Below are 27,996 nucleotides of genomic sequence, written 5' to 3' on the forward strand. Positions count from 1 at the left end.
CACCGGGGCAACTCTGGGGTGGGCCCTGCCACTGCAGTCGCCCCTCTGACCTGGCCACAGACATGAAAAACCCCGATCGATCCAATCAGACAACAACTTGTCTGCTCATTCATTTGCACAGATGTGCATAAAGGATGCATCTGTCCATACACTTACTGCCTGTCCTTTGGCCCAGCTCTTCCCCGCAGTTGGCCCCCTCAGTTCCTCCACAGTTGAAACCTCAGCAGGCAAGAGGGACCCACGCCCCCCACCCACCCTCTGACAGAGCCAGTCTGAGAGCAAGGAAGTGGTCCCCAGACCTTCTAGGTTTATTTTCCATTGCAACTCAGTCTTCCCCACCCTCATCCACCCCGTTGGGGAGGGGAAAAGAGAGAGGCAGCCGGGGCAGCCGTGGAACTAGGGGCTTGTAGGGAGCCTGGTGGGTGGTTAGACTGACGTAACTGGGTTGAGAAGGGGAGGAGCGTCAAGGGAAGGGAAGAGGGGGTGGCTCTGAGTTGCCGAACTCCCTAAGGGGGTGCCCACTGCTTTCACTCCTGCCCTCTCAGACCTCAGCAGCCCTCCACTGCATGGCGGGGGGGGGCACCAACTTCCCCTGGGGGAGAGAGGAAGGAGGGGCAGAGATACGACTAACTCTGAGGGAGAAGGAGCTGAGAGGATTGTAACAACCAGTTCCACTGGCCCCCACCCCAGGAGAGAGGAGGATGCCAGCAGAGCCCCTTCCTGAGGGAAGTGTAAAGACTTAGCCGAACCAATCAGAGAGATTGGGAAGGAAGTAGAAGGGCCAGGTTAGGGGGAAGGAGGATACCCTCGGCCATCTGGAAGGCAAGAGGTAGAGAGCTGTGGGCCTAGGGGAGCTGGACACAGGCAAGTTTGTTACTGTGGAGCCTGGATGGACACAGGGCATAGGAAGGGACTGGAAAGGGTCCCTGGAGTTTCGGAGACCAGCAGCTAGGAGTCCAGGGGAATGAGGCTCCTCCCCCACAAGGGGAGAAGCACTTGAGGCCCTGGGTAGCTAGAGAAAAATACGGAGGGTCCTGCAGGTAGAGAAGTAGTAGATCCGGGGAACGGACGTTTGAATGGGAACTGTTTTCATTTGTTACTTGAAGAACTTATTAAATATTGTCAAGCTCTCAGATGGTGATGCCTGACTGTGGTAGGGGCTAGGGGAGAAGCTCCAGGTGTGGGGAGACACATGGACCTGGGGAGAACTGACACAGGAAGGAGCCCTTAGTCCGTGAGCTTCCTGTGAGCCAGCCCCGGTAAGAGGGCTGGTCCCCGGGGAAAAGTTTAGTCCCCGGTGACTATTACACCTTCAGGGACGTGCCCGATCTTCAGCTCGTGTGGTGGCAGTGACTTGGAGAGCAGTGAGGATGCCCCCAAAACCTGTGATAGAAGAACAGACAAACTGGGGGGCTTCCAGGACCCAGCAGAGGCAAACCAGCTTCCGAGCACTCCTAAAGTGACTCCGGGGTCTATTTTGGCCCTGATTTAGGCCCCCTAATAACGTCACAGTGAGATATCCAGGAGTTCCCCATCGCCCCACTGCCTCAAGAGGGTCCCCAGAATTGAGCTGGGAGGGCCTGGGCTGGGGTGGGTAGGGTTCTGGTGAAGGCCCCACCCGGTCAGTCCTGGGCCCCATTTCCCCCAGTGGCTTTGAAGAGGCCCTTGCTCCTCAAGCCGAAGCTGCTCCTGGGAAGCCCGGAACCCTTTTTGCCTGGGGCTCCAGGCTGGGGTGACTCTGGAGAGGCTGGGGGATCCTCTGCCCCAGTCGGCCGCAGGCTGGTTTTCTCCATAAGCTCCTTAAACACGTAGTTCATGGTCTTGGTGATGTCCTGGGGGATGGGAGGGGAAGGGAGGGAGTGTAAGCCGTCTGTGCCCATCGGGCCTCTTCCCCAGCACCTCCTCTAAGCTCGCTGTGGACAGTAAAATGTGTCTGTTTGTTGTTGTATTGTACTCTCCCAAGTGCTTAGTTCAAGTACTCTGCACACAGTAAGTGCTCAATAAATATGCTGGAATAACTCACTGGAGAACAGGCTGGGGGGCTGGCCATGTGAGCCCACTGATGGGTAGGGATCGTCTCTATATGTTGCCAATTTGTACTTCCCAAGCGCTTAGTACAGTGCTCTGCATACAGTAAGCGCTCAATAAATACGATTGATGATGATGATGATAAATACGATTGAATGAATGAATGAATAAATAAATACGATTGAATGAATGAATGAATGAATGGGGACAGAAAGCAGTTTAATAATGATGGGACTTGTTAAGCGCTCACTATGCATCAAGCACTGTTCTAAGCACTGGGGTAGATGCAAGCTAACCATGTTGGACACAGCCCCTGTCCCACATGAGGCTCACAGTCGTAATCCCCATTTTACAGATGAGGGAACTGAGGCCAGGGGAAGTTAAGTGACTTGCCCAAGGTCACACAGCAGATAAGTGGCAGAGCCAGGATTAGAACCCAGGTCATTTGGATTCCCAGGCCAGTGCTCAATCCACTGGGCCGTGCTAGCTGACCCCAAGAGAGCTCTCCCCACCCCCACAGGATCCCCTGACACGAGCACTCACCTTATCCACTTCCAGCTGCTTCTCAGGAGCCCCCACGGAGCGGTCAGCGGAGGGGCCACGTCCGGCAAAGAGCAGACCTGCCCCAGAGCTGCCCCCCATCTCCAGTGTGTTCCGCCGCTCGTGGGTGCCTTGGGAAGGCCTGGGGAGGTGCACAGGATGAGACTGCCCACAGGCAGAAGCTCCCCAACCCTCCCCTCCAGCACGACACGGCCTCACCTGTCAATAGGCACAAAGGTGCGAGGCGGGGTGGGCTGCGCCAGTGGGAATGCCAGACGTCCAGGCTCCAAGAAGGGGGACGTGAGCTTCCGGAGAGGACTGCTGCTGCCCACCCGGGAGCGACCGCTGACGCAGCTGCCATCTGAGTTCACCCGCAGCCTGAGTCGGGGAGAGAAGCCCAGGTGAGGATAGGGCTGCCATCTCCCCCAGGGCCAGGCTCCTAGGCTGGGGTGGGCAGGGAGACCTCTGGACAGGGGAGGAGGGGGAAGCACAGCCAGAATACAGCTGACAGGGAAAGGGATAAAGAATGTCCCCATCTTCCACAGGGAGAGGGGCAGGGGCTGGGGGAGAACCTCAGACCAGTTTCTTATGGTGGAAAAGCCTCCATCTGGCAGGACCGCCCATGCCCACCCTCCCAGTCACCTGCTGGTGGGCTCCAACGAGGGCTCTTCTGGGGCTGGCGTCAAATCCCCTTCTACCCGCGGCCCCCGGGCTGCCAGACGTTTCTCCGCCCTGCAAGCCAGAGCGATTCCTTTAGGCAGGAACCCTGCAACTAGGTCAGCCCAGCAGAGCTGGGCAGAGTTGGTCCGGTCTGGGCTGGGCCAGGATTTCTGCTCCACACTCAATCCCGGCCACCGAAAAAGGGCTGGGAAGGGGTGGGGAGGGAGACGGGGGCGGTGAGGAGGTTCCGAAGATAGGATCTAGTGTGGCTCAGTGGAAAGAGTCAGACGTCATGGGTTCGAATCCCGGCTCTGCCCCATGTCTGCTGTGTGACCTTGGGCAAGTCACTTAACTTCTCTGAGCCTCTGTTACCTCATCTGTAAAATGGGGATTAAGACTGTGAGCTCCACGTGGGACAACCTGATCACCTTGTATCCCCCTCAGCGCTTACAACAGTGCTTTGCGCATAATAAGTGCTTAATAAATGCCATCGTTATTATTATTATCTGAGGGGCTCCTGAAAGAGGACCGGGATAGCTTAACTTGAGGGAACAGGGAACTGATTCCCAGTTAAAGATAGGATCTAAGCAGTTCCTGAAAGAGTACTGGGATAGCTTAACTTGAGGGAAGAGGGAACTGATTCCCAGTTACAAGGCTCTGGGGGATGGAGAAGGGGGAGTGGGAAGGGGAGGAGCAGCATCATCGAGGAAGGCTGCAGGGCCTCCTCTTTCTCTGGGAAAGCATTATCAAGGGAATGGAGGCACTGTGCCAGGGTTGGGAGAGGAGGGAGCTTAGGTGGTCTCCCCTGGTGGGAAGGGAGGGATGGCCAGGAAATGGGCCTGGTGGGGTTGGAAAGGAGAGGAGAGATGGGGTTGAGTGCTGCTCACCCTTCAGGCAGGGTAATGTACTTGTGCGGGATGAGGCCGCGGACGCCGGCCCGTTCCCCACGCCACCAGTCGCCTGAAGCCTTGATGTGCAGCTGCAGCACGTCCCCCCGCTGAAACGACAGCTCCTGGGCCGTCCGGCCCACGTAGTCGAAGCGGGCAGTGGCCTCCACCACCTCACTCTCTGTGGGGACATTCATTCATTCAATCGTATCTATTGAGCGCTTACTGTGTGCAGAGCAGGGTACTAAGCGCTTCGGAAGTACAAGTTGGAGACATATAGAGACGGTCCCTACCCAACAATGGGCTCACAGTCTAGAAGGGGGAGACAGGGGCAAAGATTCTCCTCCTCCTCCTCTTCCTGCTCCTCCTCCCTCTCTGGCTGCTCATTCGCAGTCTCATTCATTCATTCATTCATTCATTCATTCAATCGTATTTATTGAGCACTTACTGTGTGCAGAGCACTGTACTAAGCGCTTGGGAAGTACAAGTTGGGAACATAGAGACGGTCCCTACCCAACAGTGGGCTCACAGTCTAGAAGGGGGAGACAGAGAACAAAACAAAGAATATTAACAAAATAAAATAGAACAAATATGTACAAATAAAATAAATAGAATAATGAATATGTACAAATATATATACATATATACAGGTGCTGTGGGGAGGGGAAGGAGGTAAGGCGGGGGGGATGGGGAGGGGGCTCAAGGGTTCCTCCTCTTCCTCTCACCCCTTAGCCATGGGAGTCCCTCAAGCTTCTGTTCTGGTCCCCTTCTACTCTCCATCTACACTCACTCCCTTGGAAAACTCATTCCAAGGGAATGTGGGAGCAGAAGCTCCCACTGCTTCAACTAAACCACCTCTATGCAGATTATACCTAAGTCTACATCTCTAGCCCTGATCTCCCTCCTCATTATTAATAATAATAATAGTATTTCTTAAGCATTTACTATGTTCCAGGCACTGTAACTAAGTGCTGGGGTGGATACAACCAAATCGGGTTGGACATAGTCCCTTGTCCTACGTGGGGCTGACAGTCTCTATCCCCATTTTACAGATGAGGTAACTGAGGCCCAGAGAAGTGAAGTGACTTGCCCAAGGTCACACGGCAGACAAATGGTGGTGCCGGGATTAGAACCCATGACCTTCTGATTATCAGGCACGTGCTCTACCCACTACGCCATGCTGCTTCCTTCTCTGCAGTCTTGCGTTTCCTCTTGCCTTCAGGACATCTCTACCTGGATGTCCCGCCGACACCTCAAACTTGACACGTACGAAACAGGACTCCTCCTCATCCCAACCAAAGTCGGTCCTCCCCTTGGCTTTCCCATCACTACAGACAACACCACTACCTTCCCTGTCTCACAGGCCCATACCCGTGGCATTATCCTTGACTCCTCTCTCTCATTCAACCCACACATTCGATCTGTCACCAAATCCTGTCAGTTCTACCTTCACAACATCGCTAAAATCTGCCTTTCTTCTCCACCCAAACTGCTATTATGCAGATCCAAGCACTTATATCCTGCCTCAGGCTCCTGGCTGACCTCTGTGCCTCCTGCCTCTCCCCACCCTAGTCCTCACTTCACTTTGCCACCCGAATCATTTTTCAAAAAGGCCATTCACTCGACATCTCCCCCCTCCTCAAAAATCTCCAGTGGCAGTTCATCCACCTCAGCATCAAACAGAAATTCCTTACCTTCAGCTTTAAAGCACTCAATCAGCTCACCCCCTCCTACCTTACGCTGTTAATTTCCTACTATAGCCCACTTCACTCTTCTAATGCCAACCTACTCACTGTACCTCAATCTCATCTATCTCACCGACGGCCCCTCACCCATGTCTTTCCTCCCCCTTCATACACCACAGTCCATCCCTCTCCCCACCTCCTAAGTCTTATTAAAATTACATCTCCTCCAAGAAGCCGTTCCCACAAATGTCCTCGTTTCCCCTACTCCCTCTCCCTTCTGTATTACCTATGCACTTAGATCTATACCCATCAAGCACTTAATATTCACCCCTCCCTCGGTCCCTCAGCACTTATGTACATATCCGTCACTTGACTTCTCTGTGCCTCAGTTCCCTCATCTGTAAAATGGGGATTAAGACTGTGAGCCCAACCTGGGACCACCTGTTCACCTTGTATCCCCCTAAGCACTTAGAACAGTGCTTTGCACATAGTAAGCGCTGAACAAATACCATCATTATTATTATTATTTTAATGTCCATCTCCCACTGTAGACCGTAAGCCCCGAGTGGGCAGGGAACATGTCTACCAACTCTGTTGTACTGTACTCTCCCAGGCACTTAGTAGAGTGTTTTGCACACCATAAGCACTCAATAAATACCACTGATCGATTGATTGATTGATGTGGGGCTGAGGGAGGTACTCAGGGAAGCTCTGCAACACAGCCCCGTGGCCACTAGCAAGCAGGGGGCAGTTCGGTCTCACCGGGTGGACCAGAGGGGAGAAGATGGTGGGAGGAGGGTGGCTGGTGGAGGGGAGGGCAGGGAGAGGCCGTATGGGGCATTATTTTAGGGGAGTATGATGGCGACCCCCAAGGAGCACAACCTGCCCATATCTCACCATCCTCGCTCCCAGGTGTCTCAGACTGCAGCTCCTGCTCACCCTCTTCCACCGTGGGCTCCAGCTGGGAGTCCCTAAAGTCAGACATGGAGACTGAGCCATTGGGTGGAGGAGGGGGTGGCGGCCAACAGGGAGGGGCTTTGTCATCCCCATCGGGAAGGGGCTGTGCCAACCCCATGGAGAAGGGGAAGCAGCACTTAGGCCTGTTGGGCCCTCCCCCGCTCCCCACCCCCCAGCAAGCCCAGCGTAGGCAACCCCCCAGCCTGACCCTCTTCCTCAGCTCCCAAGGCCAATTCCCACAGGCCAGTTGCAGGAACTAGGCCTCCAGGAGGTGTGCTAAGTCCAGCCTGCCAGGTGCCTGTGAAGTAGCGTACAGTCACAGGTTTGCCAGGCAAACATACGTGTACACATTTGCAGTACTTCTATGGGGGAGCCGGGGAGGGAGATGACATCCACACCCTCACAGCCTCCCCGCAGCACAAAGAGCCAGGCTGCAAGGGCTGCCAGGGAGCCCTTCTAGACTGTGAGCCCGCTGTTGGGTAGTGACCGTCTCTATATGTTGCCAGCTTGTACTTCCCAAGCGCTTAGTACAGTGCTCTGCACACAGTAAGCGCTCAATCAATATGATTGAATGAATGAAAGGGACACACACAGGAGTGTGCAGCCCCGGCTCAGGGGTCCTAGGAGCCAAATCAAGGACTGGGAGGGCCCTACAATCCAGAGCCAGGCTAAAGTCCCAAGCCGCCTTCCGGCCCTCAGGCTTCTGGGGACCCCAAAACCTGGGCGTCCGTACCCAAAGTCCTCCTCGGCCAGAGTCATACACTTCTCATAGATGGGGCCCGGCAGCTGGCGGGGACCAGGGAAGACATGCTCCTGCTGCAGGATCAGGGTCTTCACGACCTCGTTGACGTGGGCCTGGACCGCCACGGGGTCCTGGTCCGGAGGCACGCTCACCAGTGTCGGCCCAAAGCAGACCGCCAGGTTGTATGGGTCCATCATGTTCTCGTCGCTGTACTGGGACAGGCTGGGAGGGAACGGAGGGAGAGACTGAGGAGCAGAAGCCCCCAGTCCTAGACCAGACCAGAGTGGTCACTAGATCAGGACCCGCTGTCTGGAGGGGAGAGATCAGAGGGTCACTTTGTCCACGCCCCCGCCTCCAAGCAGGGCTGTGCTGACCAGGAAGGGGGCTCACACTGCCCCCACTTCTTTCCTCTTGTCTCACCCAAGTTCCTCCTGCTGCAATTTTAGCCCATTGGGAAGAGCTGCCCTGGCTTACCCTGCTCCTGCAGCACCCACCCCTGGGACCATACAGGGTACGGAGGGTGGCAGAAAGTCATTCCGGCAGGCCTCAGGGCAGCAATTAGAGGGAGGGCGACACCAGCCAGGGGCGGGAGGAACTCACTTTGGAGCAGGGTGCCTCCAGGACCCCTAGAGCTGTGGGGTGGGGATGGGGATTTGGGGGCAGCTGACAAGAGTCAGGAGAGGGAGAATAGGATGGGGGACAGCAGAGGAGATCGGGGAGCAGAGAGTGGTGGGGAGAAGGGGTGAGGGCTGTAAACTCCTTGTCGCTCAGGAACGTGTCTACAAACTCTGCTGTACTGTTCTCCCCCAAGCACTTAGTACAGTGCTCCACACACGGTAAGCACTCAATAAATACCACTGAGGAGGAGGAGGAGGGAGGAGGGAGAAGAGTGGGCAAGGAGAAAGGGGACGGTGGAGTCTCTCTCTCTTTCTTTCTCCCTTCTCCTCCCCGACCCCCCATTCCTTCCCTCCATGCCCAGCCCCCGCCATGGTGCAACTCACTCACTGGTTGAGGAAGGCAAAGAGGTAGCGCAAGACCACCAGGATGGGCGAGGGCAGCTGGGACATCATCGTCTTCACATGCTCCACCCGCTCGGCCAGGGCCTCCAGCTCTGCACCCCCCGGCCCCCAAGGACATCCCGTTACTGCCGGCTCCCGCTGCCCTGTTTCTCCCGCCCCGTCCTGGGCTCCCGGCTCCCTGGGACCCCAGCCCCTGGCCCGGCTGGCCGGCAGGGTCAGTGATGGGGGAGGTGGAGGGACTCCCGGACCCCCTTCCCCTCCCAGGCGGTCACTCACGGACGGTCGCCAGCAGGTCTTCAAACATTTCTGGAGGAAACAGCGGGGTCTCCAAGCCCCGGAAATAAAGCTTCAGGACCCCAGCCACTGAGTCCAGGTCATGGGCTGTGTAACCATCCAACAGGGGATCCTCTCCTGAGCAAGGCAGGAAGTCATGAGGTTGAGGGAGCCCTAGACCGTTCCTCCTCCAACTCCCTCAGCCCTCACGCCTGATGCCCATCCTGCTCACCCCTCTCGAAGGCGCTGCGGATCTCTGTGACCCGGACCTGGGCCCCTGGCACCCGGAATATGCCCTCGTGCTGGAGTCCTGCAGATATAGTCAGGTGAGATGACGGCCCAGCAGCGTCGGCTAAGCCAGGGCCCCCCAATGCCTTTCCTCCCACTCTCCCTCTCCCAGCGGCCAAGGGGAATAGGTGCCAGTCTCCCTGAGCGGCTCCCTGACTGGGCTGACCAGGTTCGCCCCGCTCACTCCAGAGATGATGATTATAATAATAACTGTGGTATTTGTTAAGGGCTCACTGTGTGTCATGCACTGAACTAAGCGCTGGGGTAGATGCAAGCTAATTGGGTTGGACACACTCTCTGTCCCACACAGGACTCACAACAGTCTTAATTCCCATTTTCCAGATAAGGTAACTCGGGTCCAGAGAAGTGAAGTGACTTGCCCAAGATCGCACAGAAGACAAGTGGCAGAGCTGGGATTAGAATCCAGGTCCTTCTGATTCCCAGATCCGTGCTCTATCTACTAAATTGATGGGACGCATGGCCAGAATGCCTAGGAGAGCAGGCGCCGTGGGCCCGGGGCCCCCTTACCATGCAGGTTTATGAAGCGGATGCAGCTCTCCACCACGAGGGGAACGGCCTGCCCTGAGCTCTAGAGCGGGAAGAAGGGGCACGTGTCACCAATTGGGCACAGGACCCGACCCCGGGGGTGCCCACAAGCTGTCCTTGCCTGCCAAGCATCCTTTTGGGCCTCCTCCCCCAAACCCAGCAGGAGGCAGTGGGGCCCTCCATCCCCTCCACTTCCGGATCCCCCCAGAGAAATACTGTTTCCACCATCATCGGCTCTCCCCAGTGCACAGCTAGAAAAACCGAGGCACAGACAGGAGACGCTCCCCACCCAATTACCGACCCTCGGCCCCGCCGACAGCAAGAAGAGGATATGGATGGGAACTGGTGCCCGTGGGGAGGCGGGGGATAAACTCCCTGAGCCTGGCACTGCCTCTCTCCCACCATCCCCTTCAGGCAGGGACCAGGGAGGGTGGAGGCCCCTGGTACCTGTGTCCTAGACTGGCACCTCCTCCTCCTCCTGAGGCAGCGAGAGACAGATAGACAGAGCCCGAGAGTTAGAGGCGAGGGGGTGTGGGGAGCAAAAGAGATGGGAGGAGGTCACACCCGGCCAACCCGCTGAGGCCAGCCGCCCCTAGTTGGCCATCAGGATGTCCCGCTGGGGCCCCTACTGCTTAAGCTGGGCTCCCCCTCTCCACCAGCTGAGCCCAGCTGCCCTTTCTGGAGGCCCCAGGGAGGCACAGACACCAAGGGATGAGGCAGGGCCAGACAGATGGACAGACACGCAGACAGAGATCTGAAGGAAACCACCAGGAAGCATTAGCTCAGAGCTCGGCGTCTGCGGGTGTTAAGGGGGAGGATTGGGGTTTTGGATGGGGAGGGGATAAAAAACCCCAGGAACCCTGTCTTGCATTTTCAGACACCTAGTCCTCTCCCCGAGACTCTCTCCCCTAGGCCAAAGGGAGGACTGGGCTGGGATGGGCTAGAGTGCAGAGGGAGATGGGTCGAGTTGGGAGAGAAGCCGTGAAACCCGAAGGATCCTTCCAGCTCATGCTAGCCCAGGGCACGGTATCTTCAGCACGTTCCCTGGGCCCTGGCCTTGAGGTCAGGGGAAGGGGTGGTGGTCATGAGAAAAAGTTGGGGGGAGGCATTAGGGGATCCACTCTCAGGAGCAGGTCCCAGGGGGGCTGAGCAAGGGACCGTGGGTTAGCGATGGGCAGGCTGGACAACAGGCGGCTGGCAGGCAGGGCGGTGGGGGTAGCTGGGAAGCAGGAGGCAGGAGGCTGGGGGGTGGGGAGGCGGCTGGCAGGTACCTGAATAAACTTCTCCATATCACCAGCAAAGAGCTTATGGTTATACTGGGAACTGGGGCGCTGCCGGCGGCTTCGCTGGGATTTGCCAGCGCCAGAATGGGCCCTGTAACCAATGAGGGGGCTGGGACCGGGCAAGGCCTCCTGGACAGCTAGACTTCGCGGGTGGGCACCAAACTGGACTCTAAGAGGTCGGGGCAGGTGGTAGGGAGAGGAGCTCGAGGGGAACCCGAGGAGAGGCGGGGCAGGAGGAGGAATGGGAAGGAGAGGGCGGGAGGGGGAAAGGGAAGGGCTGAGTGGAGGGAGGGTGGGAAGTGGGGAATGGAAGAACTGGGGCAAGGGGAGCGAGCCTTGGAGGAGTCAGATGCTAATTCACACTGAAACCAAGTTGGGAGAGGCAGGGACCGGCCTTGCTGATCACTGGTCCCAGGGGGATCTCGGTCTGGTAGCCAACCTTCCCCTGGGGAGGGGGAGAGGAGGGGAGGGAAGGGGAGGGTCCCAGCTAGAGGAGAAGGGAGGGAGGGAAGAGAAGCAGATGTCCCCAGGCTGTGGAGGGAACCAGAGCGAGCCGGAACCCAGCATGGGCAGACAGGAAACGCCTCCCTGTCCCCCAGAAGTGCCCACTTCTCCCCCAGGAACTGGAAGGCCCAATGGGAAGGTTGGGGGGTCGCCCCCAGGGATGAACATAAGGGTGCTTGTTTGGGATGGGGAGTGGGGACAGTCAGATTGGAGGCTCCCACGCAACTGGGCAGACCAGGGTTGGGGTTTGACCTCCAGGGCGTTCCTCAACCTCACCGCCTGAGGCTGCTCCTTCGGTGTCTACCCCAACCATCAAGTCCCTCCCCAACCCCTCTGCCCCCTAAACAAGACCCTCTCCAGCCCCTCTGGCCCTCCCCCACCAAGTCCAGGAGCGGAGGGGCCAATTCTGGGGGCGGAAGAGCCTTGCTCTCCCCCAGCCATGCACTCACCGGGACACCTCTCGCTCCTCCTTGACTCCTGCAGGGAAGGAGGAGGAAGAAAAATCAGTGTCTGCCACTCTGCCCCCGTCCCCCACAACTGCCCCTGCCCCACTCCCAGCCTCCCTTTGGACTCATCCTCTCCGAGCCCTGAAATGCGGCCCTTTCTAGGGAGGCTGGAAAAGGGACAAACAAGAGGTGGCTAGGCCCAGAAGACCCTGACAAAGACCAGGTCAGGGTCAAGGTGAAGGTGTCTCTCCTCCCACCCCTCTGTAGACAGTAAAAGACTCCCCCTATCCAACTTCACTCCCACAGGCAAGGAGGGGGCCGTCGGGGGGAGAGCAGGGAGGGAAGCGTCGGGGGGAGCGCATCACCTCTCTGGATCGCCTCCTGAAGCCGCTCATGCTTAGCCTGAAGCTTCGTGAGGACGCTTCTGCCACTCAAGTACTCTTGCAGCTTCTGATCAGAGTCAGAGAGGGGCAAAGGGGAAGTTGGAGGGTGGAGGGGAAGGGAGAGGGGACCACCCAAGACCAGCCCCAACCCAGGAACTCCTCCATCCTCTAGTCAGGCTCCATCCTGCAGCCAGGGATCGTGTCTACCTACTTTTATTTCTATTGTATCGTACTCTCCCAAGCATTTAGTAGAGTGTACTGCACACGGGAGGCGCTCAATAAATAATAATAATAATAATAATGATGGCATTTGTTAAGCGCTATGTGCAAAGCACTGTTCTAAGGGCTGGGGGGATACAAGGTGATCAGCTTGTCCCACGTGGGGCTCACAGTCAATCCTCATTTTACAGATGAGGGAACTGAGGCTCAGAGAAGTTAAGTGACTTGCCCAATGTCACACAGCAGACATGTGGCGGAGCCGGGATTCGAACCCATGACCTCCGACTCCAAAGCCCGTGCTCTTTCCACTGAGCCACGCTGCATCAGTGAAATACCATTCACTGAGGGATTGACCGGCCCCCACTCTGATGCTCCCAGGGCTCAATCCCAGCCTCTCCTCTCCTCTCCTTGACTCCACCAGCCAGTTCTCTCCACCCACCTCCAGCCCAATCCCTTCCCGCACCTCCCCAAATCCCCCCATCCTTCCGCCCCACACTCCCCGACCCTCCAGGTCAGTACAGTGAGGTAGAACGACTCCGTCTCCTGTTGCTGGGCTCGGCGCCGACCCCCGCCGCCATGACGGCTGCCAGAATCGGACCCCGTGGACTTGAGCGATTCGGTGGACTGGCTGGACTGGAAGGCGTCCAGCACATCCCCGTCCTCGGGAGCCACCAAGTCCAGGAGTGCCTGCAGGGTGGCCTTCAGAGTCTTATTGACCTATTGAGGGAGCAGAGGGGAAGGAGAGAAAAGCGGGGGGCAGAGGTTGTCACCCGGTCATCGGAGATTAAGGACCCTGGAGAGTGTGAGGGAAGGGAAGCAGGGGTGGTGGGGACCACCAAGTCCACAAAAACAGAAAATGGGCTTCAGCTGCAGTGGGGTGGAGTGAGGTTAGACTGCAGTGGAGATTCCCGCCTGCTGGAGGGATGGAAAGCCCCGACACAGCGAGGTTATGGAGCTGCAGGGAGATAAGCAATGACTCCAGCCAAGGGTGTCTGGGGGACAGGGACTAGGATCTGAAGGAGGATATTGATCTAGTGAAAAGAACCCAGGCCTGAGAGTAAGGGGCTTGGGTTTTAATCCTGACTCTGTTATTTGCTTGCTGTGCAGCCTTTGGAAATGACTTAACTTCTCTTTGCCTCAGTTGTCTGATCTGTAAAATGGGGACTTAATCCTAGTCCCTCCAACAGTGAGGTCACAGGTGCAACAATGGCAACATCCCAGGCAGGGTGTCATTTGGGAGTGAGGGGGGGCATTTAGAAGCGAGGGAGGTCTACTCAGTGCACCCCACTCCCTCCACATACCCAGATCCAGCCCCAAACCCATTCTAAAGAGAGCCAAAATTGTCCCCACTGGTCCCCAATGGGGTAGAGAAAGAGAGAGATAGAAAGAGAGAGAGAGAGAGGCTTCCCCCTCCCCTCCTCTTGTCTTCCCACCAGCTCTACTCTGTCCCCGCACCCCCGGGCCCCACCTCTTCCGTCTCAATGTTCTGCGTGTCCAGTCGTGTCTGCATGTTCTGGGCCCGGGGCAGGACCTCGGCCCGCAATTCCAGCTCCACCCGCACTTCTCCCACCTGCCGGGAGATACAAGTTGGGAGGGGGTCCAGGGTGAGAAGTGGGCACTGACAGACAGAACACACTCCCAAGAGCCAAAGCCCAGATCCATGGGCTGACCATGTGGACCCGACATCACGGTCCTGGGATACAGACCCAGGCAGGCCCAATGACCGCAGGTGACCCATGGGGAAAGCCCTGCCCCTGGACTGCTAATGTGAAACCCTGGGCAATTCATTTTACCTCTCTGGGCCTGAGTTTTCTTATCTGTAAAATGGCGATCAAAACCCCCTTCCCTCAGACTGTGAAGCTGTGTGGGGGCAGGGGTGGTCTCTACTTTGCTTAGCTTGAATTCACCCCTGGCTTTAGCAAATTGTTTAGCTTAGAGTAAGTGCTTTTGTAAATAAGTATATTAAAGGGACTTGGCCAAATGCCTCTCCGGCCCCACCCCAATTCACCTTCCATCTTCTCTCACCACTTCCTTTTCTCCAGTTAAAGGTATTTGTTGAGCGCTTGCTCTGTGTAGAACACTCTACTACACACTTGGGGAAGCACAATACAACAGAGTCGGTAGACACACTCCCTGCCCACAAGAAGCTCACAGTCTACAGGGGGAGACAGGCATTAAACTAGATGATGGCTAAGGGGGACGGTAGAGTATAAAACCATTCCTCCTCGCAGGAGGAAGGCCTCACCTCGTCCCCATCATAGGGCTGGTAATCGAAGCGCAGAGGCGGGCAGAAGGCCGTGGCATTGAACTCCAGCACCTTTGCCTTGTCCCCGAGAGGGTCCAGCCCCTCCACAGCCCCCTCCAGGACTGCCAGGCCCTGAATTCGCGACATCTGGGCTCGCGTCTCCGCCGCCACATAGCTCTTCAGCACCTTGCCCAGTGCCAGGTGGAATCCCACGTCACAGCACTGGAGGGAAGGGCCGGGGGACCCAGGTGAGTGAGTGACCAAGCCCTAGAAGCAGGGCAGGTGAGCCACCCCCACAGCTCCCCCCGGGCTCCCCAAAGCCCCCAGCCCCACGCATGCCCCCCGCCTGCCCCTGTAGCCCACAGCCCCCCACAGAGCCGGGGCGCCCCACCCACATCCAGAAGGTCGGACACGTCGTGGACATAGTAGTTGCTGACGGCGGCATTGACGCTGGCCAAGCTGAGCAGGTACTCGTTCCGGGCCTTGGTGCACTTCAGCTTGTGTTCCAGGTATTTGGCCTGGCGCTGAAGGGGGGCAGGAAGAAGCGGGCATTAGACCTCCAGGGCCACACAGAGTCAGTCCAGTCGGTCAGTCAATCAATCATATTTACTAAGCGCTTACTGCATGTAGAGTCCTTCCCGCCCCCAACCTTCCCACTTCTTCCTCAGAACAGAGGTCCTAGAGGGAGGCCCTGGACCCTCAGGCCAGGAGCCTCCCCCTAGAACAGGCCTCCCACCAGCAAGGACCCCGAATCTCACAGGTCCCGGCCTCTGGCTCCTCACCTTCTCCACCAGCCGTCCCACCTTCTTCAAGGAGGTGCGACGGGGCGTCTTGGCATCTGGGCCCTGGCCACTGGCCGTCCCCGGCTCGCTGCTCTTCCCACCTCTCTTCTCCTCCTGCCGTTCTGCCTCACGTAGCTTGTTCTCGGCATTCACGCTCTCTGCACGGTATGCCTGATAGGTCTTCATGGCCTGGAGAGGGGCGGCCGGGAGGGGAGGTTCAACCAGGGTGGGCATGGGGGAGGACGGTGTCCAGGCTGCCCCTCAGCTCCCATCAGTGCACCCCAGAGATCTCCAAAAGTCCCAGCCCTCTGATCTCTGGGAGCCAGGGAACCAGAGCCCAGAAACCCAGAACCAGGGGTGGTGGGGGCATCGTCTCTGACCCTGCCGCTGCCACCTCCCCAAACTCAAACTCTGCTCAGCCACCAGGGTGATGCCTGCCCCATGACCTTGGACCCCAGACAGAAACACCCCGGGATCCCCCTCCCACGGGGACAACTCCCTGGAAAAGAGGGCTAAGGGTGTGGGGCTAGGGAGGCCTGGGAGGAGGGGATGGTTGGGAGCAGGGGGGCCTGGGAGCAGGAATCACTCACCGTCTGCAGCTCTGACACAACCTTGAGAAGTTCCTCCTGTAGCTGCTGCTCCAGGTCCTTACTCTGGGGGAGGAGGGAGGGAGCGTTACCATGGCGACAGCCCCCCGTGAGAGGAGGAGCCCCCACCCCCAAAGAGCTAGCTCTCGGCCCCCAACCCAGAGAAGGGAGTCCGGCTCTACCCGGCCCCACCTCCCCAACCACCGGCTACCTTGTGGGAAGGACGAGGCTCAGCAGCAAAAACTTCTAGGTCGCCCCCTCCACCCCCCCGGGCACCTCCTTGCACCCGTCCTGCCAGTTCCCGCCACCTCTCCAGCCGCGCCCAGGCCCACCCATCCATGCCCATCCTCGCCACCCCGTGCCCAGCCCCCCCGAGCCACCTTCTTGACCAGCCGGCCCACATCCTCGCTGATGTGCAGCAGGCGCTGGGTGAGACTGGTCCCATACAGCTCGCTCAGCACCCCGTGGTCCCGGCTCTCCTGCCGCGTCTGGTTCAGCAGCACGTACCAACAGTGCACGGGGGACAGCAGGTTCTGATCCTTCCTGGCGGGGCAAGGTGGGCGGGCCAGAGCGGGCATGGGCGGACAGAAGCGGGCATGATTAGCCGGGGCCTCTGGAGGCAATGCCCCGGGTCCATCCATCTCCCTCCTCCCCCGTCATCCCAAACTGTTGGAGAGGTGTCTCCTCCACCCTGCTGACCCCCCCAGCCCTTTCTTGCCTGTCTGCAGGGTCCCCGACCCCATCCCTCTCCCAGCCTAGGGACCTAAAGCTCTGAAGCTCCTTGTTGCCTCGGGCCCTGGAAGAGAAGCGGTCAGCCAGCCTCTCCAGCCCACGCGAATACTCCAGCTCCACTTCTGCTCGGCGCCGCAGGAATTCGCCCAGATCCTGCAGCAATTCCCGCCGCAGGTCTCCCTGCACCTCCAGGCAGCGCAACTGCTCCCCCAGCTGAGAACGGATCTCTGGGGAGACAGGAGAAAGGGGGCGTCACCCCCAGAGTCCTCCCTCCACCACCCACTCCAGGGTAGCCCATCCAATATCCTGGGCTCGTGTTACCTGGCTGGCCCAAGAACGTCCCAATCCCCAATCCTGCGGGGCAGATCAGGGGCAAGAGGCGCACAGTGCCAAGGGCAGGATACCATCTGGATCCCACTAACAATTGTGGTATTTAAGCGCTTACTATGTGTCAAGCACTATACTGAGCACTAGGGTCTTTCTGAGCAGGGAATCTGTTTATTCCTATACTGTACTCTCCCAAGTGCTAAGTCTTCTTAATGCTGAGAAGCAGCATGATGCAGTGGGAGCCCACTATTGGGTAGGGACTGTCTCTATATCGATCGTATTTATTGAGCGCTTACTATGTGCAGAGCACTGTACTAAGCACTTGGGAAGTACAAATTGGCAACATATAGAGACAGTCCCTACCCAACAGTGGGCTCACAGTCTAGAAGGGGGAGACAGAGAACAAAACCAAGACAAGACTGTTGGGTAGGGACCATCTCTATAGGTTACCAACTTGTACTTCCCAAGCGCTTAGTACAGTGCTCTGCACACTGTAAGCACTCAATAAATACGACAATGAATGGATAGAGCTTGGGACTGGGGGTCAGAAGGTCATGGTGACCCTGGGCAAGTCACTTCCCTTCTCTGGGCCTCAGTTATTTCACCTGTAAAATGGGGATTGAGACCGTGAGCCGCACTTGGGACAGTGACTGTGTCCAACCTGATATGCCTGCATCCACCCCAGTGTTTAGTATATGTCTGGTACATAGCAAGCGTTTAACAAATACCGTCATTATTATTAGTACAATGCTCTGCACACAGAAAGGGCTCAAATAAATACGACTGGCTAGGCTTTTTCCACTGGGCCACACTGCTTCCCCACTCTGCCACTTTCTGGGTCAGGCTTACGTTGGCACCACGGCGGGTGGGGTCAAGAGCTCAGGACTGAGGTGGCACCAAAGTTCCTCAGCCTAGGCCCCCCCAGATAGGGAGAGAAAGGCAGAAGGGAGAAGCAGCATGGCTTAGTGGCAAGAGCCCGGGCTTGGGAGTTAGAGGACATGGTTTCCAATCCCGGCTCCGCCATTTGTCTGCTGTGTGACCTTGGGCAAGCCACTTAACTTCTCTGTGTCCCAGTTACCTCATCTGTAAAATGCGGATTAAGACTGTGAGCCCCATGTGGGACAACCTGATTACCTTGTATCCATCCCAGTGCTTAGAACAGTGCTTGGCACATTGTAAGCGCTTAACAAATACCATTATTATTATTATTATTCAATGGCATTTATTGAGCATTTACTGTGTGCAGAGCACCATATTGAGCACTTTGAAGAGTACAGGACAGTAGAGTCGGGAGACATGCTCCCTGCCTTCTGTGACCTTGTACTTCCCAAGCGCTTAGTACAGTGCTCTGCACACAGTAAGCGTTCAATAAATCAATAAATACGATTGATTGCCTTCAGGGAGCTTACAACCTAGAAGAGGAGATAAATGCTGAAATAAACAGCAGAGAGGGGAAGCAGCCAGAAGTGTCGTGGTGAGGGGGGGGGGAACAGAAAACAAGAATAGCAAGAAAAAGAATGGTGAGAATTCAGGTCCATGAGGCTCGACTCTTCCTTAGATCTAAGTTAAAACCGTTCACCCTGCCGTGAGAACCTGGGTTTCACCACGTCCCAAATCGGACTTCCCCAGGTGCCTCTGAGCTTCGGGAACACTCCAAAGTATCGCCAATGGGCCCTGCTTCAACGCAACCTGCCGAAATGCCACTGATTATCCTGTTTCTACCCGAGTTTGACACAGCCCTGGGCATAGCGTTTGGCTTAGAATAAGGGCTGAGTCAAAGCTATCACCAACTGGAGTGCAAGACTTGGGCGTAGAGTTTAGAAAGGGGCTCTGCACCCCTGTTCCTCTAATATCTTTTAGCTTTTTTAATGGTATTTGTTAAGCATTTACTTTGCGCCAGGCACTGAACTTTTTAATGGTATTTGTTAAGCATTTACTTTGTGCCAGGCGCTGAACGAAGCGCTGGGGTAGATACCAATCAATCAGGTTGGACACAGTCCATGTCCCACAAGGAGCTCATAATATTAAGCCCTACTTTACCAAAGCAGTAACTGAGGCACAGAGGCGTTATTCCTCAGTGTCTTCAGTTGTTTAGGAAGGAGGAAAGGGAGGGAGGGAAACCAGCAGAACTTCTCCAGGGGACCTTGGCTGTTAGGGGTGGGGAAGTTTGGAGGCCCAAAGCTGGCACTCTGGGGCAAAGCAGGCAATCCCAGGGGGCACAGGATCAAGCAACTTTCAAATCCTGTGGGAACATAATAATAATAACGGTATTTGTTAAGCACATACTATGTGCCAGGCGCTGTACTTGGATACAAGCAAATTGAGTTGGACGAAGTCCCTGTCCCACGTGGGGCTCACAGTCTCAATCCCCATTTTTACGGTTTAGACAACTGAGGCACAGAGAATTGACTTGCCCAAGGTCACATAGCAGACAAGTGGCAGAGCCAGGCCAGTGCTGTATCCACTATGCCATGCCGCTTTGGGAGAATCATCCATTTATGGAAAAAACAGAGAAACAATGTACGGAAACTCTAGACTTTAAACTCATCCTCTAGACCCTAAGCTCATTGTGGGCAGAGAGAGTGGCTACTGACTCTGTCATGCTGTACTCGGAGAAGCAGTATGGTGTTAGTAGATACAGCATGGGGATGGGAGTCACCGTACCTCGTTCTCGCCTGTCCCACCATCGACCCCCAGGCCTGGAATGCCCTCCCTCTGCCCATCCGCCAAGCTAGCTCTCTTCCTCCCTTCAAGGCCCTATTGAGAGCTCACCTCCTCCAGGAGGCCTTCCCAGACTGAACCCCTTCCTTCCTCTCCCCCTCGTCCCCCTCTCCATCCCCCCCTTCTTACCTCCTTCCCTTCCCCACAGCACCTGTATATATGTATATATGTTTGTACATATTTATTACTCTATTTATGTATTTATTTATTTTACTTGTACATATCTATTCTATTTATTTTATTTTGTTAGTATGTTTGGTTTTGTTCTCTGTCTTCCCCTTTTAGACTGTGAGCCCACTGTTGGGTAGGGACTGTCTCTATATGTTGCCAATTTGTACTTCCCAAGCGCTTAGTACAGTGCTCTGCACATAGTAAGCGCTCAATAAATACGATTGATGATGATGATGATGAGTCAGAAGGACCTGGGTTCTAACCCCAGCTCCGCCACTTGTGCGCTGTGTGACCTTGGGCAAGTCACTTTACTTCTCTTTGCCTCAGTTATCTCATCTGTAAAATTGGAATTAAGACTGTGAGCCCCACATGGGACAGGGACCGTGTCCAACCTGATAACCTTGTATCTACTCCAGCGCTTAGAACAGTGTTTGGCACATAGTATGCGCTTAACAAATACCATCGTTATTATTATTATCATTACTCTCCAACCACTTAGTCCAGTGCTCTGAACACAGGAAGCGCTCAATAAATACCCACTGGTTGATACACGCCCACACACAGAGCAGATACACCTGCAGTCTTACAGTAATCCAGAAAACACAAACACACCTATATAGGCACACCATGACCCCAAATACTCTCTTAAATTGTTACCTAGCAAAATACATCAACACACTTTCACCCAGCCACCCCAGTCCAAACCCCATAACTATGCAGTCAGAATTCATACACAGGCACATAAAAGTTAAAACACCTGCAGTCTGAGAACCATCTATCCTGAAACCATATGCAGTTACTCAATGGTATTTATTGAACACTTACTGTGGCCAAGTATTGCACTAAGCGCTTGTGACAGAACACTACACATAGCTCTACCCACACATCTACCCTCTAGACCGTAAGCTCCTTATGGGCAAAGAATGCCTCTAATAACAATAATAATAATTTTGGTATTTGTTAAGCGCTTTCTATGTGGCGGGCACTGTACTAAGCGCCGGGGTAGATACAAGCAAATCAGGTTGGACACTGTCCCACGTGGGGCTCACAGTCTCAAGTCCCATTTTACAAATGAGGTAACTGAGGCACAGAGCATTCATTCATTCAATCGTATTTATTGAGCGCTTACTTTGTGCAGAGCACTGTACTAAGCGCTTGGGAAGAACAATTTGGCAACATATAGAGACGGTCCCTACCCAACAGTGGGCTCACAGTCTAGAAGGGAGAGACAGAGAACAAAACAAAACATGTTAACAGAATAAAATAAATAGAATAAATATGTACAAGTAAAATAAATAGAGTAATAAATACGTACAAACATATATACAGGTGCTGTGGGGAAGGGAAGGAGGTAAGGCGGGGGGATGAAGAGGGGGAGGAGGGGGAGGGGGGAGACTGTACAAAAGCGCTTGGGAAAGTTACAATACAACGATAAACAGTGACATTCCCTGCCCACAATGAGCTTACCATTTAGAGGGGGAAAGAGACATTAAACTGGGCCCATTGCTTGCACTGGACTCACTCTGAGTGGCCTAGGGATTCATATATGGAAGCTGTTTCCTCATCCAGAAAATGGGGACACAACATCCATTGAAGCAGACCAGTGAAGTGACATGCCCAAGGTCACACAACAGACAAGTGGAGGAGGTGGGATTAGAACCCAGGCCCTTCTGACTCTCCGGCCTGTGCTCTACCCATTATATGATGCTACTTCTACTAACTCTCAGTACAACGTTCCGCACACAGTACCCGCACAATAAATATGATTGATCTACAAATGCCCTCCCACAAATACACAGTCATCCGCACGGACGCCCCCCCAGCTACGTAGACACTCCCACATTCCAGGTACACACACGCACACAAGCCCAATACAGGACACACAAGTCGGGTTTGGACACCGTATCCGCAGAGATACAACACCCGAGGCCAGAGAGGTCAGGGTGTCTGCAGGGCCACGAGGACCTGAGCTAGAAAGGAAAGGGGAAGCGGAGGGTTGGGGGAAGTGAAGCGTTGGGCCCGGGTGGGAGGTGGGGGCAGGGCCAGAGGGACCGGGAAAGATGCCAACATCCCTGCAGCCCTGGGGAGCAAAATCCCAGGGGGGCGGGTGGTCCTCCGGTGCCTGACGGCCTTCCTCCACCCCAAGGAGCTGGGGCATGGGCCTGGTTACGGGAAGGATTCAAGCCCGGGATGTGGAGCGGAGAAAGAGAGGCTCCCCCAGCCCGAGGATGAGGGTAAGGGAGAGAAGGCTGGCGCCAGGAGCTGGAAGACTCAGCCTCTTCTGTCCACCCGCAAGTACCAGGGGGTGTGGAGGGGGAAGAACTCGGCAGGAAACAGGCCAGGCATCGAGCCAAGGGAGGACAAGAGCAGTACTAGGAAGGAGGTGTCCCTGCCTCCTAGATTCTGTGGGTCTTCCCCGGCCCCTCCCGGCTGCAGCTCAGCACAGGCTCCTTCCCCCTTGGCTTCCCATCTCCTGGCCCCTGGAAAGCCCCGGAGCTGCACCTCCCCACGCTTCCTTCCCCTCGGGCGCCCGCCAGCCCCGACCTCCCCAGCTCCTCTGGCCTCCGGTCCCGCCCTCTCAAGGCCTTCGACTCCCTGGTTTGTCTCGGCTGGCAGTGACCCGTCGCCCCCAACCCGGAGGTGGCATTCCCAGGGCGCCACCGACGGCTTCCCCTCTGCCCAAGTCTGTGCCACTGCCCCACGGCCTGGCAGGAGGACGACAGCCACCTCAAGCCAACCTCTCTCCCCAAGCCAAATCCTCCTCACACCACTCACGCCACAGTGTCAAACACACCCCAAGCCAATCGGGCCCTGTCTGGCACAACCACATGGTTTACACACACCACACCCACCCATACATGGACCTGCACCTCCTAATTCTAGAGACCGCCCCCCCGCCAAACTGCCGATTCCAAAATAACAAAGGCCGGCTCTGAGATGATTTGAATAAGATTTGCATGGTGTCCATTCAATGTCAAAACCCACTGAAATCTCCCTCCATTTCTGCTCTTTTCCGTCTTGCACACCGACTTCCTAGTATGAACACATACGCAGCCGTCCCCCCGACGGTGTCCTGGACCCAGGCCACAAAGACGGCATATTGTATCACACTCTACCTCAGTTCTCAACTTTGATGAACATCTCACCCCTCGTCCTCCTGTCCTGCCCCCAAATATTTCCTACTTGCATGCTGGGGGGATAGAGAAAAAAACCTCACTAGCACCTCAGCAGCCCACAGTCAGTTTGCTGCCTCACACATGCCATGCCCAGGTGAGGCAGACTCCTTCCATGACAATCATCCACTCCGCCTACACAACTGCCACAACCCTCTCTCACCCCACACATTCCCAATTCCATCCACCCTGCAGTCTGCCTGGACCGTTTCCAATGTACCGGACTTCAATCAAGCAAACGGTAGTATTTATTGAGCATCTGCTGGGTGCCGAGTCCTGGACTAAGTGCTTGGGAGGATACAAAAGAGTTAACAGACGTGATCCCTACGCTCAAGGATCTCACAGTCTAGTAGGGGAAGGCAGACACTAAAAAAAAATTACAAGTAGGAAGAAGCAACCAAGTATCAAGATTAAGTGCTACCGTGGTAAGGAAGGGTGTAGTGCCTGAGGGGTTAAGGGATGAGAAGCACTGAAGTGGTAGTTGTGGGGGATATAGGCTTGGGAAATGAGAGATTAATCAGGGAAGACCTCCTGGAGGAGACGTGATTTCAGCAGGGCTTTGAGAAGCAGTGTGGCCTAATGGAGAAGGCATGAGCCTGGGCGTCAGAATGACCCGGGTTCTAATTCCGGCTCCACCACTTGTCTGCTGTGTGAACTTGGGCAAGTCGCTTCACTTCTCTGTGCCTCACCTGTAAAATGGAGATTAAGACTGTGAGCTCCACGTGGGAAATGGACTGTGTCCAAACTGATTATCTTGTATCAACCCCAGTGCTTAGTACAATGCCTTGCACATAGTAAGCGCTTAACAAAGATCATTAAAAAGAAAAATAAAGATAGGGAAAGCAGTGGTCTGCTGGATGTGAAAAGGGAAGGAGTTCCAGGTAGAAGGGTGGGAATGAAGCAGGAGAGATAACAATGAGCCACAGTGAGAACTTGAGGGGAATGAACGTGAGAGTTGGGGTGAAGGGGGAGCGAAACAAGGCTAAGTAGTGGGGAGACAGCTGACTGCCTTAAAATTGACAGAAGTTTCTGCTTTACATTCACATACATTCGTCACACACCCACGCGCTGACTTAAACTGGTTTCCATACACGCTCACAAATAGCACAGCAGCCCATAGAACTGCCTTCTGCCTATCAGGATCTCCAGAAAAACCTAAGTGTCTCACTGGGCCTCATTTCTCATTTGCCCTACTTCTGATCTCTTGCTCACAATTCTGCCCATTTTCAAAGCCCCTTTGAAAGTCTGTCTCCTTCAGGAGGCCTTCTCTAATTGACTTCAAGCACTTAGTACAGTGCTCTGCACATAGTAAGCGCTCAATAAATACGATTGATGATGACTTCTAATTTCCCCTGCTTACGCTCCCCCTTACTGTCCGGCTTCAACACTTCTGTCCTCACAACCTCCTGTACCACTTATATCCAGACCTTACCAGTCCTCCTGCTTCAGTGCTAACTCATATACGTATCTGCTTTTCCTTCTTCCTTCTACTGAAAAATTATTTGGGTTGTCTGCGTCCCTTACTAGATTGTAAATTCCTTGTGGGCAGGGATCATGTCTACTGCTCCGAATGGTAAATTCCTTGTGGGCAGGCAATGTGTCACTTTGTTATTCTGTATTTCCCAGATACTGCATCAAGTGAGGGCCTCAATAAATGCTACTACTTCAGAGCACTGTACTAAGCGCTTGGGAAGTCCAAGTCGGCAACATACACAAATGGTCCCTACCCAACAGCGGGCTCACTCTCTAGAAGGGGGAGACAGGGAACAAAACAAAACATATTAACAAAATAAAATAAATAGAATAAACATGTCCATTAGCCAAGCCATGGAGAAGCAGCGTGGCTCAGTGGAAAGAGCCCGGGCTTTAGAGTCAGAGGTCAGGGGTTCAAATCCCGGCTCTGCCAATTGTCAGCTGTGTGACTTTGGGCAAGTCACTTCACTTCTCTGTGCTTCAGTTCCCTCCTCTGTAAAATGGGGATTAAGACTGTAAGCCCCCCATGGGGCAACCTGATCACCTTGTAACCTCCCCAGCACTTAGAACAGTGCTTTGCACATAGTAAGCGCTTAATAAATGCCATCATTATTATTATTATTATTATTCCAAGTGCTTAGGACAATGCTTTGCACATGGTAGATGCTCAGAAGATACTACTGGTTGATTAATTATTAGGTGCTCAGAAGATACTACTGGTTGATTATTAGGTGCTCAGAAGATATTACTGGTTGATTAATCATTATTAATAACACTAATAATGATTTTAATAATAGTGTTTGTTGAGAGTTTACTATGTGCAAAGCCTGAACCAAGTGCTGGGATAGGTACAAGATAATCAGGTCCCACATTGGGCTCACTGTCAAATAGGAGGGAGGAAGGGTATTGAATCCCCATTTTGCAGATGAGGAGACTGAGGCCAAGAGAAGTGAAGTGACTTGCCCAAGGTCACACAGCAGACAGGTGGTGGATCACTGATCAGATGGCAAAAAGGAAGGGCACTGTTCCCCTCGGAACTGCCCCAGCCTCTCCTCAGCTGAGGGGCCTGGTACAGTCAACCTGCTCCCCCTCAGGATAAAAGCATCCCCAGGATTGGTCTCCATGGCAACCTCAATGGGTCACTCAGGGGCCAGGAGATTAAGTGCTTCTTCTGGAGAATGGAAGGTCAGCGAAGGAGGAGATTTTCTCACTCCAAGTTCATGCCTATGGTCAGGCTCATGCCCAGAGATACCACTCAGTAAGTACTCACACCGTGTGAGGAGCAGCTGGGAAGACTGCCTGATGGAAGGACAAAAAACATCATAGCCTAGTGGAAAGAGCATGAACCTGGGAGCCAGAGGCCCTGGGTTCTAATTCATTCAATCATATTTATTGAGCGATGACTGTGTGCTATGCACTGTACTGAGCACTTAATAATGGCATTTGTTAAGCGCTTACTATGTGCAAAGCACTGTTCTAAGCACTGGGGGGATACAAGGTGATCAGATTGTCCCGTGCGGGGCTCACAGTCATCATCCCCATTTCACAGATGAGGTAACTGAGGCTCAGAGAAGTTAAGTGACTTGCCCAAGGTCACACAGCAGACATGTGGCGGAGCCGGGATTCCAACCCACGACCTCTGACTCCATCATCATCATCATCAATCGTATTTATTGAGCGCTTACTATGTGCAGAGCACTGTACTAAGCGCTTGGGAAGTACAAATTGGCAACATATAGAGACAGTCCCTACCCAACAGTGGGGCTCTTTCCACTGAGCCACGCTGTATCCGGCCCTGCCTGCTGTGTGACCTTAGGCAAGTCATGAATTTCTCTGTGCCTCAGTTCCCTCAGCTGCAGAATGAGGATTCAAAACCTGCTCTCCCTCTTAGACTGTGAGTCCCATATGGGACAGAGACTCTATCCAGCCCAACTTGTATCTACCCCCAGCACTTCGAACGGCTCTTGACAGATAGTAAGCACATAGCAAATACTATTAAAGAAAAAGAAAATCCAGAACCTTGTTCTCACTCCATCCCGGGACTCGGAGAACCTATCCACCTGGCTAGCAGGCCGGGATGGGGGCAGGGGATCCTGGGAGTGGGGGGCTGACATCTAAATCCAGGAACCAGCCCCTTTCAAGTCTCAGTTTCTCATCTCTCATCACACCACACACACACCCTCCCTTTCTCCCCCCTCCCCTGGGGAAGTGGAAAGCCCAAGTCTTCAAGGCCTTGGCTTCTCTCTCCCCTCCGTGGGGAGCAGCAGCCGGCTTCCCTGTGCAGCACGTGGAGCCCCTGTCCCCGGCCAGGGACAAGGCTGGGGACAGGGATGTCGTGGTCCCCTCCCGGGCCTCAGGCCTGTACCTTGCCCTCCTGCCTTCCGCTCTGGCCGGCAGAGTGGGGCTGGTCCCTTTCACTTTCTATTGAAAACCCAATTTCATATTTCTGTTCCCCTTGCTGAGTGGGTGAGGGGCAACACACCCCTGGCTCTTAGATGGGGGGCCCATCCCCCGTCCGGCCAAGCCAAGCGAGGGGTCAAAGTTTGATCCCGTCACTTGGGTTTGTTGCCAACTTGTACTTCCCAAGCGCTTAGTACAGTGCTCTGCACACAGTAAGCGCTCAATAAATACGATTGATTGAAGGGGTGGAGACAATGGGCGGCAGGGGGTCCCCCACAATCTGATGAGCTGCCCCAGGGGAGGGAGATGGGGCCGAGGCACCGTGGAGGAGGGGAAGAGGGAGGCGCAGCCCACGGGGATCACTGATCCCATCACCTCCCCTCCAGATGCAGCCCCTCCACCGTCCGTCGCCCCTCTCACCTTTGACCTGGGTCTCGTACTCGGCCAGGGGCCCCCGCTCCTTCCTTAGCTTCCCGTGCGAGGCCATGGCCGGCCCTGGGGCCCCCGGCTCCCCGGCTGCGGCGCTGGGGCGGGTGGCGCCGACGGAGGCCCTCCCTGCCTCCCCTCCGGACCCGCCTGGCCGTCCTCGCCCAGGGAAAAAGAGAAATGAAATCGCGGTGGGCGGGGAGGGAGGGGAAGGAGGGGAGGGGAGAGTCCGGGGGGCGGGGGCTGCGGGAAAATGCGGGGAGATGCTCTCTCTCCGATCGCCTGTCACCGCGGCCGTGCAGACCTGGGCCTGGTCCGCTGCCCCTCTCCCTCCGCCCCTGCCCGCCCTGGGCTCTGTGTAGCCCGGGCCCCCGTGGATCCCCCCCCCCCCCCACCAGCCCCCTGGCCCCTCTCTGGGATCCGGCGCTTGGAACAATGCTTGGCACATAGTAAGTGCTTAACAAAAACCATCGTTATGATTATCCCGCCCCACCCCAGC

General features: G+C 55.2%; 1 protein-coding gene across 2 annotated transcripts; it reads right to left on the reverse strand.

Moving 5' to 3' along the window:
* Positions 1 to 295: 295 nt before the first annotated feature.
* Positions 296 to 27,619, reverse strand: ARHGAP4 (Rho GTPase activating protein 4). Of its 2 annotated transcripts, XM_038748277.1 has the most exons (24): positions 27,492 to 27,619; positions 16,838 to 17,033; positions 16,455 to 16,617; positions 16,078 to 16,140; positions 15,488 to 15,676; positions 15,101 to 15,229; positions 14,706 to 14,927; positions 13,929 to 14,030; positions 12,980 to 13,177; positions 12,224 to 12,308; positions 11,862 to 11,889; positions 10,897 to 10,971; positions 10,073 to 10,103; positions 9,608 to 9,668; positions 9,024 to 9,101; positions 8,795 to 8,929; positions 8,505 to 8,610; positions 7,491 to 7,721; positions 6,698 to 6,771; positions 4,116 to 4,296; positions 3,211 to 3,300; positions 2,788 to 2,946; positions 2,572 to 2,710; positions 296 to 1,832 (listed from the first exon to the last, which is right to left on the reverse strand). In XM_038748277.1, the coding sequence occupies exons 1-24, from the start codon at positions 27,556 to 27,558 to the stop codon at positions 1,623 to 1,625; spliced, it is 3,012 nt and encodes a 1,003-aa protein (XP_038604205.1). In that variant the 5' UTR covers positions 27,559 to 27,619; the 3' UTR covers positions 296 to 1,622. The 2 variants fall into 2 exon arrangements, with proteins under 2 accessions (XP_038604205.1, XP_038604206.1); XM_038748278.1 differs by lacking the exon at positions 10,073 to 10,103 and having other exon boundaries at positions 1,623 to 1,832; positions 10,897 to 10,999; positions 27,492 to 27,558.
* Positions 27,620 to 27,996: the final 377 nt, after the last annotated feature.

The sequence above is a fragment of the Tachyglossus aculeatus genome, chromosome 6 (genome assembly GCF_015852505.1).
Source record: "Tachyglossus aculeatus isolate mTacAcu1 chromosome 6, mTacAcu1.pri, whole genome shotgun sequence".
In the NCBI taxonomy this organism is placed as follows: domain Eukaryota; kingdom Metazoa; phylum Chordata; class Mammalia; order Monotremata; family Tachyglossidae; genus Tachyglossus; species Tachyglossus aculeatus.